General features: G+C 60.0%; 1 protein-coding gene across 1 annotated transcript; it reads left to right on the forward strand.

Moving 5' to 3' along the window:
• Positions 1 to 5,073: 5,073 nt before the first annotated feature.
• RNF44 (ring finger protein 44) lies at positions 5,074 to 15,199 on the forward strand. The gene is given in 13 exon segments (XM_056502331.1): positions 5,074 to 6,291; positions 6,293 to 6,490; positions 6,492 to 6,543; positions 9,113 to 9,293; positions 9,692 to 9,908; positions 10,402 to 10,569; positions 10,745 to 10,921; positions 11,108 to 11,269; positions 11,347 to 11,471; positions 11,639 to 11,726; positions 11,869 to 11,990; positions 12,075 to 12,174; positions 12,401 to 15,199. Coding segments are annotated over 13 exon segments (1,830 nt in total). The 5' UTR covers positions 5,074 to 6,114; the 3' UTR covers positions 12,464 to 15,199.
• The last annotated feature ends 514 nt before the right edge of the window (positions 15,200 to 15,713 follow it).

Consider the following 15,713-nt stretch of genomic DNA (forward strand, 5'->3'; position numbering starts at 1 on the left):
GCCAGGCATTAACTCTGACCTCTGAAGTGTGTGGCAGTGGTGTTCCCCTGAGCAGTGAAACACACTATCCCTACCTGCTGCAGTGTGTGGCTCCCTTTGGTGAGCGAGGAATAAGGAATGGGGTAGGAGACTTTGCAAATCCCATTGATCCACACCGTGCAAGCTGCGTGTTTGCATCTGCCTGTCCGGGACCAGAGCCCTGTGAGGGGAATTGATCAAGCTGTAAAACCCAGAGCCAGCTAATGAAATAGGGACTATAGATTTTTATTTTAAATGGAAGAGAGTTTAGGAGAGATTTAATTATCCTTGGTTTATGGACCTGTTAGGGGAATGAAATAACAGCTGGCAGGTAAGGGCTGGGCTTCAGCATGCAGCACTTTTCTCCTAGGTTGTCTGCAGAACTGCCCAAGTCCTGCCACCCAGGGTAGAGTGAGGAATGATGTAAAGTCACTTGGAGCAGAGTTAGACAGGGTGAAGTCCTGCTTATCCTGCTGGATGTCCCTGCTTCCTGCCGGGAATATGTGTGCTGAAATAGCAGAGGGGCTGGCCCTGGACAACTGGAGCTTGTGTATGAACAGCTCTCCTTGGTCCGTGGGGCTTGGTGTGGGCCAGTCCTTGTGGACATCAGAGAGTTTGGGAGTCCTGTACTCACTGGGCTGTCTCCGTCTAGGTGTCATTTTCCTGGGGCTGTGGGCATTGAATTCTCACTGACGCCCGTGTACCTGTGCAGTGTGTGGAGTTTGTAAAGGAGAGCTGCAGAGCGCTGGGATTTGCTGGGCTCAGCTGTGTGTTGGACACAAGCTGTAACGCTGTCACTACAGCCACTCCTCCTGTGTGCATCCACTCCACGGTCACGTGAGGCTGGCCGCGGGGCACGGCTCCCGAGGTGCTGGTGGCAGGCAGCACGGCACTGATTTTCAGCAGAAAAGATTGGCTTCTGGATGCTTTTGGGGTTTTCACCTCTTTATTGAGGAGCTGGGGCACAGCGTTTTCCTACTATTCCCTGGCTCCCTGCTTGGACCAGTCTGGAGAAACATGGTTTGTCACCTGCTGGATGTGGGTAATTGGTTGGCCAAGAGGTTTGTGTACCCACCATGCAGGCACAGCCTGTGGGATGCCAGTCTGATGTGTCCAGAGCTTGCTAAAAATCCAAGGAAGCTGCTGGTGCTGGGGAGCTCTCCCAGAGCCCTCCAACATTGATGCAGGAACTTGGGAGAGCCAAGCCCTGAACCCTGCGGTCATGGAGCTGCATGAGGATGTTGCGTGGCTCCCTGAGACAGGTCAGTTCCAGAGGGGAGCAGTGTGGATCTGTGCTGTTGGCTCACAAGGGTGGTGGTGACTCTCTGGGCAGCAGTGCTGCACCTTGGTGCTTGTCCTTTCCTCCTCCCTTGCACCTGCAAGTCCTCAGCATTTCAGGACAGGAGCTGTTTCCTGGAGGGCACAGGCAGACCATAGGGCCCATGTCCAGTGTGGTATGTCTGGGTTTTCTGGAGTGGGGTGGTTTGGGAGGGCTCCATACTTTGCTATGTGCATGGCAGAGAGTGAGATTGAGCAGTGTCCCCAACAAGCCACGCTCGTTGCAGGCCTTGGGAATATTATTTTCCAGCTGCAGGCTGGTCTCTGGAGACCTGCTCTCACTGTCTGCAGAGCTGTAGTTCTGGGTCTTCCTTGGCTACCCTGGAATGCAGGATGAAGGTTTTTAGCTCAACCATGCAGAGCAGAGGACTGGCCTGCAGGACTGTGTGTTGGGAGCTGCTTTCTCTCCAGTGAGCCTGTCTTGGTGATCCAGGCCTCTGGCATGTCTTGCTGCTGCCCCTGGGAAGGGAGGGCCCGTGTTCTGGCCCTTCTTCCCCCAAGCCTGGCAGTGCTGAGGCGTGGTCCCCTCCAGCAGGTTGTCTTTTCCCTGGTGTGCTGGTGGAGCTCCCTAGCTGCGTTTGCATTTTGAGCCAAGTGTCTTAGTTGGTTTTCTCTCCACGCCTGTGCTTTGGGAAAGTGGTGAACAATAAAAATCTGCCGTTGAGAGCTGTAGCAGAGGTCAGGCAGCTCCTGTGCCCCAGGCTGCTCTCTTGTCACCGCACAGTTGCGCTTTGTGCGCAGGGGCTGTCAGCTTGAAAGTCATGTTTTTGCTCTTAAAACCAACCTCAGGCACTGGTGTGGGGCTCTCTGAGTGATGTCCAGGGATGTATTGCAGCAAACCTCCTTTGCACTTAGGGTGGTGGTCACTCCCTGTTTTGGTGCATCTTGTAAGCGGACTCTTGGCAAATTTTTAGTCAAGGACAAAGGAGGGTAAATGGTTGCTGAAAATCATGAGTTTCTCTGAACTCCTTTCTGAAAATGATCCTTGCAGGTTGTTGGTGTCCCTGCAGGCTTCTTAAAATGCAAAACAAACCACCCAGCCCAACTTCCTGACTGTCACTAGCGCTTTCAAGAGACACTTCGTTTTGCTGAGTGGAAGCGAAATTGCTCTTCGCCATCCACCAGCTCCTGGCTCTGCCTGTATCCCTTTGCAGGAGCTGCTCTGCCTGAGTGCAGTGAAAAGCAGTGGGAAAGGTGTCTGGAGCCTGGCCCCTCCTGCCCTCGGCTGCTCACTTGGCAAATGCCATTAACACTGTCCACAGCATGTAGAGAGCAGGCTGGACTCAGAGAGATGCTTGTGGAGAGGTGACAGATGAGCTGGGGACTCCAGGGATACTGTGTAGGGAAGGGAAAGAGGGGTGATCCCTCCTCCCTGAGCTGGCTCTGTCTCAGGAGAGATTGCAAAGGGCTGTCAGATCTGTTGATCTGTTGTAGGAAAGGGCCATCTGAAATGAGAACTAAGAGTGAAGGGCAGAGGGGTCTGGAGTCCTGAAGAGCAGTGTCTTGTAGCAGGAAGGAAAGGAAGGACCAGGGAGGCTCTCCAGGCAGGAGGCTGGGGATGGACATTGTGGCATTTGCTCTTTTCTTCTCACCCATGTGCAACTGAGCTGTGGAAGTGGCTGCTGCAAGATGCCTGGGCAGACAGAGGTGTGTGTAGTTCAGCGTGCTTCAGTGGCCACCCAGGAGAGAGGAGGACACAACACATTCCTTGATGCTGCTGAGCTACAGAGGTGGCCAGGCTGGACCCTGCAGCCTTCTGGTCATGCTATTCAGGTCATGCTGGTGTTTCTAGGGCAAACGAAGGAAGGGGGAGATCTCTGCAGATTATTTGCCCTGTCCTAAGGAAATGAAGGCTTGCTGCAAGCTTACTGTTTATTTGTGAGTTCACTCTGCTTTGAACTTGGTGGATGGTGTCAATTGGGGTAGGTGTCAGGTGTGGATGCTGCCTCTGAGGTCTTGGCTTGCTACAGGCTCTGGCTCTCGGGGAGGAAGGTGCTGCTAGTTCTCCCTCTGCAGTGCAGCTCAGCCATGCTATTAGACATCAGAGAATCCACGTGGGAGAGATCGACAGGAAACTGGGCGTTATCAGTTCCGCTGCCTGTGCAACTACTCGCTCCTCATGTCAGCATCCTCCACGTGTGTGTGGCTGGAGGCGTTTGATGGGAGTGCTGTCAGCCCGGGGGTGGGAGTGGGTGGTGTGTGATCACTGCGGAGGCGTCCTGCCTCCACTGCCAGTGAACTCGGCTCCACTGGGTGTGTGGAGCAGGGAGGCAGCTCCTCACTCCCCCATTTCCACGGTAGAGAAGCGCTTCACCCTGCTCATGTTGGGGTGTCCCATGTCCTCTGGTGCTTGTGTTGGGCCTTGGATAGGATAGGGACACTCCTGCTGCTCCTCCTTCCCTGCAGTCTGACAGATTCTGTGTTCTTGGTGCTGGTTTCTTCATAGTTTTTTTCTAGGCCCTGGGGCTTCCTTCCCTCCCTGGGCTTGCATGAGAGGCCCAGGACAATGTGGAGGTGAAGCATTGGCACGCTGAGTGTCGGGGAGAGCACAGGGCAGACCAAGCCTCCAGTGAGAGATGTGCTCTCACCATTGGATCACCCTGGCTAATCCTGTGTCAGACCTGACCTATATATGGGGCAAGGGAGGTGGCATGTCTGTGGCAGCAGATGGTCTCTTAAAGAGCCTGGGCTCAGGAAGACTTTGTCCTGCTGGCCCCTGGCTATCCTGAAGGAAAGGATGGGCCACCTGTTGGCTGTAGAGCAGCCAGGTTCAGCCTGAGCAGCCCCTGTAGGTAGAGAGCTTTCTAAGTCTTACGGGCTGTCTCACTCATCAGGGGTATCACAGGTCTTTGTGGCCAGACTGAGATCCCTTGTCCTGGCTCAGAAGCACTGACCAGCCTTACTGTAGCATCATTTGGGCCCCTCACATGGCTTTTCAGGCAGAGGGCACTTGGGGCAGTGTGACGTTGGTGTCTGTGTGCATGGATGTGTCCCTGAGACAGTGTGGGCAGAGCTGTTCCCACACGCTCTGATCCTTCAGCTGGACGTGTGGTGCCCCATCCTCACTGGGCATAGCTTTGTGCAGTGTGGCTGTGCCAGGGGAATGATCCAGCCTGGCTGGGCAGAGAGCATGAGCAGCGTGTGAGCTGTGTTCCATCAATGGCTTCTCCTGATGCTGTCCTGAGGACATCGATAGCTGCTGCCCACGGGGAGTTGGTGATGCTGGAGCGGGTCTGGAGGGAGCATCTGCACAGATACCCACCATCTGTGGCCTCTGCCTGCCACTGGTGCTCTGCTCAGGATCAGATCGTGTCCTGGCAGCCTTGTGAAGGTGCAGTGCTGCCTCTGCCCACAAACAATGGCAAGGTCAAAGGACAGAATGCTGTTTTCCTTCTCTTCCCTGTAGTCCCCAGCTCCTGAAGCAAAGAGGCTGTAGTTGAACAGATCTGGAGGGTGGTTGTTCAGGTTTGGGCTGATTCAGTCCTTTGGCTCTTCCTGCTGGAGTTCTTGCCTGAGTGCGTGGCTCTGACACCATCACAGGTCTGCCCTGCTGTGCTGCCTTCCTGTCCTGTTTGTCCCCTACCATGGGGACAGAAGCAGTTGCCTATGGTGGTAGAGGGATCTTGCCTCAGAATGCTCTATGTCCTAGAGGATCCTTGAACCTGGTGTAGTTCCTCCTGCACGCCTGGATTTGGGGTGAAGAGGTGAGAGCCTTGAGAGGAGCCTGAAGGGACCTGGGCACAGGGCTGGGATCTGGCAAAGCTGAATCCGACTGCTCATCGCAGCAATGAGCTACTGAATTGTTAAATCGTCGATCTGAGGTTTTCTTTGAAAGGGGTGATGCTACAAATTAATTAGCTCCCTTTTGGTTGTTAGCACTTTAAAGCCCAGCTGTCAGGGGAGGGCTGGTTTATAGGCATTACATCAGGGCTGCCGGCTGGCTCGCTCGCCTACCTGGGAATTTCTAAGTGTGCGTTGTAACCGGGGGAAATTTGGCTCGGATGCAGCATCTGGTGCTCAGTGAAGCTGCTGCGATGCGCTGCCCTGAGCACGGGGATTTGACTGGTGCCTGAGCAGTGCTGCCGGTGCACACGGGGAGCCGGTGGCTCGGCCTCCTGAGCTCCCGGAGGCTCGGCCTCTTGGTGTGCAGCTCCCGGGGAGCCGGTGGCTCGGCCTCTCGGTGTCCAGCTCTCAGCGTGAGCCACCAGCCGGGTGACTCGCTCAGGTGAGCTGCAGGTGTGCAGGAGATGGTCCGAGTAGTTCCTGCTTCTTGCTTAATTAATGTGAGAGAATAGCAGGCTTTTCTGAAGCAAAAGGGGGTTTTCTGGTGCATAAAAGTTTGAACTGGCTACAGATGCCCTGGGAGAGCTGTCGGTGCGGGCAAAGGGCTTGATGTGCTGAGCGGGAGGGCAGCAGCTCCTCCGTGCTCCGGTCCGAGCGCGGAAGGCGGTGGGGAGCCGAGCCCCTGCTCCCCCACCCCCGGGTTTTTCCGCCCACCAGCAGCACAGAAGCACAGCGACTCCCGGGCAGACGGGGCTGCTGTCCCCGCGGCCCACCGGGGTGAGCAGGGCCCCGGGGGCACAGCCGCAAGTACGGTGCCACCAGCCTTAGGGCCTGTCCCAGCGGGGCGAGGTGGCCGGTAGCGGCACCAGGCCGCTCGGGAAGGGTCGTAGGTGCCCGGTGCCCCCCGCTGTGGGCCCGGCTCTCGGTGGTCCCGGGCGGGGGTCGCTGCCCCGCGTGGCGGCCCCACGCTCCAAGATGGCTGCGGACCGTGACACGCCTGGTCACGTGGGACGCGCGCGCGCCGCGCCGCGCCCCCCCCCCCCCGTGCCCCCGGCCGCCCCCCGTCCCCCCCCGCGCCAGCCGCGCGCGCCCCCGGTGCCCCCGAGCGCTGTGACTCGGTCCGGTGCGTCCCGCTGCTTCTTAAAGGGACAGGCACCCCGCGCGCACCCCGGCCCACCGCGGCCGCCCCGCGCCGCGGAAAACAAAGAGGCACCGGAAACAGCGGCGGCGGGGAGGGGGCCGGCCCGGCGGGAGGCGGGCGGGAGGGAGGGAGGGGAGGGCCGGCGGCGGGCCGGCGGGGGGGGGGCAGGCCCGGGCCCGGCGTCGGCGAACAAAGAGCGGCGGGAGGGAGGGGGCGGGGGCGCCGCAACGGCACCGGAGCGGCGGCCCAGGCCATCGGTGCAGGTACGTGCGGGCCGGGGGGGGCGGGAGCGGAGCGGGGGCGGGGACCTGCCCCCGGACCCACGACGGCACCTGCCCCGGGCGGCGGCGGCGGGGTCCGGCGGCCGCCTTTGTTATTGCTTTTGTTTGGCGCCGAGCACATGGCCCCGGAGCGGCCGCTCTTAAAGCCACAGCTCCGCACCGGCACCGGCAGGGCTCCTCGGCGGGGGGCGCGGGCTGGGGTGCGCTCCCGGGTTTCGGTGGCCGCGGTGCTTCCCCGGGGTGCTGCGCGGCGGGGCGCTCCGTCGGTGCGCTCCGGGATGTGCTGCTCCCCCCGCCGTGCGCCGCCGGCCCGGACATCCAGGATCGGGCTCGGGTCGGGTCTGGCGGTGGGATTGGGGGTCGGGGTCGTCCTTCCGAAGGGGCTGCCGGTGCGGCGGAGCCAGCGGTGACCCCCCACTCGCGGGGGAGCTGGCAGTGCTCGCGTGGGAACGGCGGGGAAGGGGCTGCGGGAGAGCTCGGGGTGCCGGGACGGAGCCGGCAGCGGGGTGGCAGGACCCCCGGGGTGGGCGACTCCCCCGGCAGCCCCGGAGCCCGGCTCTGCCCGAGCAGATGGCACCGGGCGTGAGCGCTGGCGCGCTGCTAACTTTGTTCTCGGCGGGGCTTGGGAGCCGCCTCCCTCCGCCCCTCCGAGGGGCTGCGGGACCGCGATCCCCTTCGCCTCGGAGCTGCGGTGGCTTCCGCGGGGTCACGGTCACCCTGCTCCGCGTGGCCGCTGGCTTCCAGCCACGGGTGCGGAGGGAGCCGGGTGTGCTCGCTTGGGACAGGAGGGTGGGTACCTTATGGGTGCATAAGGCAGGATGAGGGCTGCCCAGCGCTGTCCTGCAAGTCGGGGGTGTCATCCTGCCTCGGGATATATCCTGGGGTTCCGGGAGCATAGGCAGCTCCCTGATCTGGACTGGAGGTCCCAGGAACAGGCGAGCCCCTGTATGGCTTCAGTGGTCCTCTGCGGACATGCTGCCCATCCCCAAGCCCATTGCTGTGGTGTCTGGTCTGGAAGGTGCCCGCTGTATCACACAGGGCCTTGGTACCACGTGTGCTTCAATAGTGAGGATGTGCAACTGGAAGCAGTAACACCTCAGAAAGGCTTCTTCACAACCTGGGTTATTGCTGCATTCTGGCCGCCAGCCCACTCAGGGGCATATTGCAGCTGGGCAGAACTTCGAGGTGGGCAGAATAAACTCCCTGTGGAAGGAACCTGTTCAGGCATACCCCCTTCCCTGGTGACAGTCACAGACAGGTTTTGGGGGGGCTCAGCCTGTGACTTTTGCTTTACTTCTTCCTTTTTCCTACCAAAACAAAGAGAAATTTGCTTTCAGCTTCCACGGTAGTGTGGAGATGAAGGTGAGATTAAGAAGAGACTTGTGTGTGGTACAGGACTTGCCCCAGTGGTTGTTGATACCCATCACCCAAAAGTGACATTGCAGCTTCTCCCTGCTGGGCTGAGATCCCCCTGCTGAGCAGCATTCTCCAGGCTCCAGGTCTCCGGAGTGTCTTTCCTGTCCCCGGTGTGTCTTTGCCATGGGCACTGAGGAGGAGGTGGGGCTGAAGAAGCTGCTTTGAGGGGGACCTCCCCAGCCTACAGCGAGCTGGATGTAGGGGCGTGTGGGCTGTGGTGCCAAGGCCACGGCTGTTGCTGTGTGCTGGCCTGGTGGATGCTGAAGGAAGCTGGGCAATGGAAGGGTACGCAGGGAGGATCTTGGATACACGTGGAGCCCAGGAAGGCTCTTTCAGGATCTGGGAAAGCAGAGCCTGGGGAAGCTCAGCCCCGAATGCAGATGTCTCCTCTGTGCCTGTGTTGGGCTTCACTGGGGCTGAGGGTTTGAGCTGTGTCCTATCTGGTGCAGGAACATCAGTCAGGCTGGGTGCAGGAGGGAAAATAGGGCAGGGCCAGGGCAGTGTTCACATTGTCCCACTGCTTTGGGGAGCAGCTGGGGGAGCAGAGCTGCCTGCCTGGCTTCAGCACAGCCCCTACTTGTCCCCTCCTTGTCCCCTGCTTGTCTCCTGCTCCATGGGGATGTGTGGCTGTGCCCTGTTTGCAGCAAAGGGTTGAAAGGCACAGCCCTGACAGAGAAGGGCCATGAGCCCTGCTGCCACCACCAGCCCCTGCACCCGTCACTGGGGCAGCAGTGTCACTCCAGAGTAGGAGTGCAGGAGCTCAGTAACAAAGAGCACCCTCCCAGAGCAGCATCAAGGACCTGCTGGAGACTCCCTATGCCATACTCAGGCTCCCTGAGCCGGTCAGCAGGCTGGGATGCTGCCACAGCGCTCTTCATCACTTTCTTTCCTCTGTGCCAAAATAAGTGCTTCTCTCTCTCTGAGTCTGTGTTGTGCATGGGCCATAAAGAGGAGGGACAGTAACAAGAGGGTTGGGGACAGGCTCTTCCTAGCCGTTCTCAGGGCCATATCCAGCCCCAGGAGATGGGGTAGGAGCAGTGGGAGCTCCAGCTATCAGCATCACCATCCTTGTGAGGATGGAGCAGCAGCCTGAGTGGTGGCGGGACAGTGCTATGACCCGCTATCCCTCTTGCAGAATTCAAGGTGCTGGTGTCTTGCCCTGCCTGGAGCCTGAGGTCCCGTGTGCCCATCCACCTCCCGACGTCACCAATGCGACCATGGGAACTGGCAGTGAATAGGCGGCCGCCCTCTGCCCCTTTTGCCCAGCGCCGTTTCTCGGGGGGACCCTGCAGCAGCCCCGACCACCTCCGGCGAAGGTACGGGCTGCGGCGTGGTGTCCTGTCCCTGTCCCCTGTGGCATGTGGGGATGTGGGGCCCGTTCTCTGGTCCTGCTCTGGGGCAAGGCGCCGGTTCCCAGTGGGGCTTGGGGGGACCTTGAAAGGGAAGCACATTTACCTGGCCCAGATGAGGGGTCTCTGGGGAGCAGGGGTCCTTTTTATGCTGCGGACACAGAGAGGGCACTTGCAGGCTGAGCAGAGGAGCTGGTTCTGGAGCTGTCCAGCTCCAGATCTGACCTGGCACAATGCCCTGAGCATCTCACCTTGGGCACTGGGCTGGCACTGATCCTCCTGTAGCCATCCTGCCTGGGGCTCTGGTGCCCCTCTGGCTTGGGGGGTCACTCCTGCTCTGTTTTTCTCCTGCGGTGGCCCCACAGCCCCTCTGCCAGGCGTCAGTGGGGACGACGCGACCGACCTCTGGCAACCCTGCTGGGCCAGGATGAGCCCCAGGTGCACCCTGCCTTCCCCCAGCAGCCACACATCCCTGTAGATGAGCCCCGCGCCTACGCTCTTGCCAGCACGCCGCCACGAATGCTTCACCCAGCCGCTCACCCGCCCCACCAGAACCCATTCATGGTGGATCTGCATGACCAGGTAGGTGCTGCAGCCCCCAGCCCCACTCCTAAGTGTGATCCTGTGGTGTTCCTTGGGTTGGTGTCTGGAGTGGTGATATATCCCTGGGTCCCCTCTGGCCACTTGCTGCTGGGATCACCCAGCCCTGAGCCTACTGGTGTTTGATTCTCCGAGATAAATCTTGGGGTTCCTCTGCCTGCTGGGCATGTCCAGGGTGCTCACTGCTCCCAGGGGCTGGTGACAGTCCCCTTGTAGGGTTGTTCATTTGATAATTGTCATCATAATCCATGGTAATGGTGATGTGTTGGAGGCTGTCAGCCTGTCTGTGTGGAGGAAAGAAGGTCCAAAACTCCCTCAATTTGAACCCTCACTCAGCCCATTCCTCTGGCCACACCTGGATGGGCATGCCAGGTGTTTTGTCCCAGTGCTGAGTGCCCAGCCTCCTGCTCTGACCCTGTCAGGACAGCTCAGACAGGGCTGTATCCTGACTGTGCCCTCGGCACCTTGTCCTTAGGTGCACCAGGGACCTGTCCCTCTCTCCTACACGGTTACCACCGTAACGACGCAAGGCTTCCCCATCCACGCTGGCCAGCACATCCCTGGGTGCAGCACCCAGCAGCTCCCAGCATGCTCAGTGATGTTCAGTGGACAGCACTACCCGCTCTGCTGCCTCCCACCCCCGGTGAGTCACAGCGGGGGACGCCTGGGGACAGCCTGGGCCTTGAGTGCCCAGAGGTTGTGTGGGTACCCAAGCCCAGTGTAGCACAAGTGTCTGGGAGCACAGGGTCCTTTGGAGGCCCTGGAGAGGGGGCAGGAGTGTCTGACCCTTGTTTTTCTCTCTGTGTCTCTCCTCACAGCTGATTCAGGCATGTGCCATGCAACAACTTCCTGTCTCCTACCAGACATTCCCCCCCATCATCTCCAGCGACCATTACATCCTGCACCCACCCCCGCCGCCAGTGCCCCCCCACCAGCCGCCCCACATGGCCCCCCTGGGGCAGTTCGTACCTCTCCAAGCCCAGCATCCACGTATGGTGAGTTGGGGTGGAGGGGTGGGCTGAGGATGTAATGCACCTACCACCTTGGGGTCTTGTCCTTCTATGATCCCTGTGGGTCTAAGCTGGGGGTGATGGCCAGAGTGCCCAGGGTACCTCTGTCTTCATAGCATCAGGGAGGTGTAATTTGGGATGCTCCTCCCAGCCTAACTCTTGCCCCCACAGCCTCTGCAGAGGATAGACAATGACGTGGACCTGCGAGGGGAGCAGCACCCCATTGCAGGCTTCACATACCCTCCGTCTCACCACGCTCCCACACTGTCGCCCTCCATGCCGCTGCATTACCTCCCCCACGACCCGCTGCACCAAGAACTGCCATTTGGCGTGGTGAGTCCTCATCCTGGGGAAGGGCTGGGGACACTGTGGGGCTGGCACAACCCTGAGTCCCCCGTCTCTCCCTGCAGCCATACCCCCACATGATGCCCCGGAGGCTGAATACCCAGCGGTACCGGCTGCAGCAGGCGCTGCCCCCACCGCCACCCCCTCCGCCGCCTCCTCCGTACTATCCGAGCTTCCTGCCCTATTTCCTGTGAGTACTGCTGGGGATACTGTAGGATACATAGGGCAGGGGTGGCACTGTGGATGGGGGCCACAGTGGCACTCTGTTGGCACAGGGTGCTCTGCCCCTGGGAGAGTGGCAGGGTGGACATTGGGGTTTGCTGCCCCATGCTGACTGCCTTGTCCTTGTCCCCCCAGTTCTATGCTTCCTGTGTCGCCAACAGCCGTGGGACCCACGATCAGCTTAGACCTGGACGTGGATGATGTGGAGATGGAAAATTATGAGGTGCGCCAGCTTGGCTTCCCCGCAGTGATAGGATGGGAGAGCTGGTGGGGTTTGCTGATTGCTCTGCTGGGAGGGGAGAGCCTGGAGGGGTTCTGTGCCACAACATGAGATGAGCTGAACCAACCTCTGCATCTCCCTCCAGGCACTGCTGAACTTGGCCGAGCGGCTGGGGGAGGCCAAGCCACGGGGACTCACCAAAGCAGACATCGAGCACCTCCCGTCCTACCGCTTCAACCCCGAGAGCCACCAGTCTGAGCAGACCCTGTGAGTGAGCTGGGGGTGCACGTGGGGGGCCTGGCAGGGCTCAGGGGCTGGCAGTGGGGCTGTACTGATGGCTGCTTCCCCCAGGTGCGTCGTGTGCTTCAGTGACTTTGAGGCCCGGCAGCTTCTCCGTGTCCTGCCCTGCAACCACGAGTTCCACGCCAAGTGTGTCGACAAATGGTTAAAGGTACTGCCTGTGCCTGCTGTGGGGAGCAGGGTGGCTTCTTGGGGTGCTGTGTTTATAGGGTGCTGCCTTTTGGGTATCCTCACTGCCCTGTGTGCACTGGGGGCTGGGGCCAAGCAGGGCTGGAAAAGTCACTCCTGGGATGCAGTTCCAGCCTTGCCAGTGTTGCGTGGTGGATCCAGTGAACGCCAGTGGTGTCACTCACTTGCCCCTGTCTCGCTGCCCGCAGGCAAACCGCACGTGCCCGATCTGCCGGGCGGACGCGTCGGAGGTGCAGCGGGAGGCGGACTGAGGCTGGCGGGGGCGCTGTGCCGCACAATTCGCTAGAGGACAAGGACGCCGGGCTGGGGCGGGGGCCGCTGCCCGCTGCTGGGGCCTGACCCTGCGCTTACCCCCCCTCCCCAAAGCCTCTCCTCGGATGTGGTGAGCATTGAGCAGTCCGGGCTCCCGGCCAGCCCTCCTCCTCCCCGCCGGGGCACGGACTCGGCCGGACGCCTGCCCGCTGCGCTCCCAGAGCCCCGAATCGTGTTGTGCTGGAGGTGGGAGGTGCGTGGCCGTGCCCTCTGCGCTCCAAAGACGCTGTTGTTGCTCCATCACTTTCCAGGTCTTTGTACCCTGCTAGGGAATTAGTGGTTTTTCCCTTTGTCACTATTTCTTTTTTTTACGATAGTTTTTTCCTCCCCCCCTTGTTTCCTTTTCATTTCCGTCACGTTTTTGGTTCCTTGGCCGTTTGCCCTAGGGGCGCGCAGGCGGCTCCTCCCCTCAGAGGGGAGGAGAGAGGAGGGAGCGCTGCGGGTTTGATGCCGGCGGCACCCCAGCCCCGGGGACAGCCGGAGGAGGTGGCTGGCGGAGTGCGGCCAAGGTGGGACACCAGCAACCCCGGGGTGTGGCTGGGGCAGAAGGGCAGGAACACAGGAATGCCTCTGTCCCCGCTCCTGTGCGCAGCCTGGCACGGCCTCTCTCCTGCCTCGGCTGCCCTGGGAAGCCCCAGAGGCTGCCTGGGGGCTTTCGCCAGCGGGAGGATGGTGCTGGTGCAGACCTGGCCCCTCTCCCTGTTCATTCCCCTGTGCCTGGCCAGCGCAGCTCCCGGGGCCAGGCCCTGTGGCATCCCGCAAGGCAGCCAAGCTTGAGGAGGGGACACCACCCCCATCCCTAGGGCTTTGGGCATGTGGTGTCCCCGGTGTGCTGCCCGGCCCCCGGCTCCTGCTCGTTTCTCTGTCCCGACGACGTAAATCAAGGTAGCCCCGTGCCCCGTCCTGCTGGCTGGACGGTGCGGTTTCCCCGGCCGGGGGGCAGCAGCGAGGGGCCGGCTAGGCTGCGACCCCCGGAGCGGGGTGGGTTTTATTCATAACCTCGTGGAGTATTTTCAGTGCTACCCTGGCCTTGGCCCTGCTGGTGCAGGGGAAGCTGTGAGCGGTCCCCTTGCCACCGTATCCCCCCTGCCCGTGCAGAGGCCGGGGGAGAAGCCGCCACGCCGCCGCCCGGCTCCATCAATCCCGCGTGGCCGTTGTTTTGCATGATTAATTAGCAAGGAGGGTGACGGGAGGCGGTGGCAGGGGTGGTGGTGAGAGCACCGCCCTCCCCTCCTGGCGCGTCGCTGACGCCTGGGAGCTTCCGAGCGGACGCCAGCCCTATGTAAATGTTCACAAATATGCATGCATGTCTGACCAGCTTGGAACGTGGTCTTGGCTACGTCTAGCCGGCTGTGGGGTGAGGGGGGTGGGGAGAGGGGTTTTTGTGCTCAGCTGATACTGCCATGCACTGTACTGCACATGTCCGCAACGCCACAGCAGGACCGTGAGACTTTCAGGGCCGTCCCCGCGGTGTCCGCGCCCGCGGCGGGGCGGCGGCGTGTGCAAGGGACCGGGGTGGGACGGGGCGGCTCCCCGCGGGGCGGGGGGCAGGCGCGGGGCTGGCCCCCGGCGGTGGCTCGGCCGGGTGCGAGATGAGGGGCCGCGCCTGGCAGCTGGGTGGGCACGATGGTGTCCCCCACATTGAGGGCCAGAGGGACAGTGCCAGCCACCGGTGGGTCAGCCCCGGATGCTGCCCGGTCGGGCGCGGGGGGGCGGCGAGCGGTGGGGGGCTACGGGCCAGCTCCCCCTCGCCGCCCTTTCCCACCTCTGCGGCTGCTGCCCTCCATGCGGAGCGTCAAGGCCGAGGGCCCCGGCACCGCTGGGCTCGGTGCCCCTTGGGCAGGACCCCGGCCCCCTCCCCGTCCCTCACTCAGTGACAGATAACCAAAGGAGTCCCCGGCTTCGCGCCCCCGGAGACGCCCCCTCCTCCCCTCCCGCCCTCGCGGTGCCCAGGGAGCCAGGAAAGCCTTACGGTCCTTTGACGGCGACTCGAAAGCTCACAGCTCGTGTGCTGCAGAATTTATTCCAATGAGCAGCTAAAAGTATCATTTAAAAAAAAAATAACAAAAAGAAAAAATGACAAAAAAAAAAAATACTAAAAAACAATTATTTAGGGTGTTTGTGATTGCTGACTGCGCTGTAGATACCACTGTTTACCAATGAATTCCTGTGGTGGGATAGTGGACTGTTTACTGTTCTATTATACCAGTCCCCGGGCCCTCCGGCGGGACCCCGCGTTCCCCGCGGCTCCCCGGAAGGTGCTAGGACGTGTGTTCTGTGTTAGAAAGTTTTTATATATATATATATATATATAAATATATATATATAATTTTTTTTGCTCTGTTACTTGCACATTTTACAGTTACCTCATTTTTCCCATGTATGTATTTGAAAAAAGGCTAATATATAGAAAAAAAAGGTTCTTAAAGCTCTAAAAGTGTTTGTTTTTTTCCATTCCATTGGAATCATATTGGTTTTGTAGCATTTAACATAACTAGTATGTTGTATTATATATATGTGTATTATACTGATTGAAATTTTTAACAGATTTGTACTTTTTTTAAAATGAAAGTTGCTAGTTCTGCTTGACCAAGTAGTGCAATCATTATTTTTTTTAATGTTGTGGCTGATTTTGAGAGGGATATTCACTAATAAATGTATGATGTATACCAACACGCTGGGCCCAGCTCTTGTCTCCATGGGGGCTTGAGGGGAAGTGTGGGGACCAGAGATGAGAAGGAGCTGCCACAGCTGGAAGAGAAGCTTGGAGGAGAGCCCAGGAGAGCCTGAGGGTGGGAGCAGGGACTGCTTGGATGCTCTGCCCCAGCCGGATCTGCTTTTGAGCAGCACCACACACCCCCCCCCCTTTCCACCTAGAGACTCTTCACAGCTTGCACAGAGATGGTAAAGTCCTGTCCTGGCTTCCATCCCAGGACAGCAGAGCTCCCTGGGTGGCTCCAGCCACAGCAGTGGGACACCTTCCACCTCTCCTCCATCCCAACCTCCAGCATTCCCATGCTGGGCCAGGGAAGAGGCTATCCCTGTGTTCCTGCCCATGGCAGGGGTAGGAGCGAGATGTGCTTTGAGATTCCTTCCACCCCCAACCATTCCTGGCTCCAGAACAGGTCACTGGAGAAACAGGCTCCTACCACTGCCTTTGGGGGGAAGCTGATGGCACAGCTCCACAGC

The sequence above is a fragment of the Oenanthe melanoleuca genome, chromosome 13, assembly GCF_029582105.1.
Source record: "Oenanthe melanoleuca isolate GR-GAL-2019-014 chromosome 13, OMel1.0, whole genome shotgun sequence".
Classification (NCBI taxonomy): Eukaryota; Metazoa; Chordata; class Aves; order Passeriformes; family Muscicapidae; genus Oenanthe; species Oenanthe melanoleuca.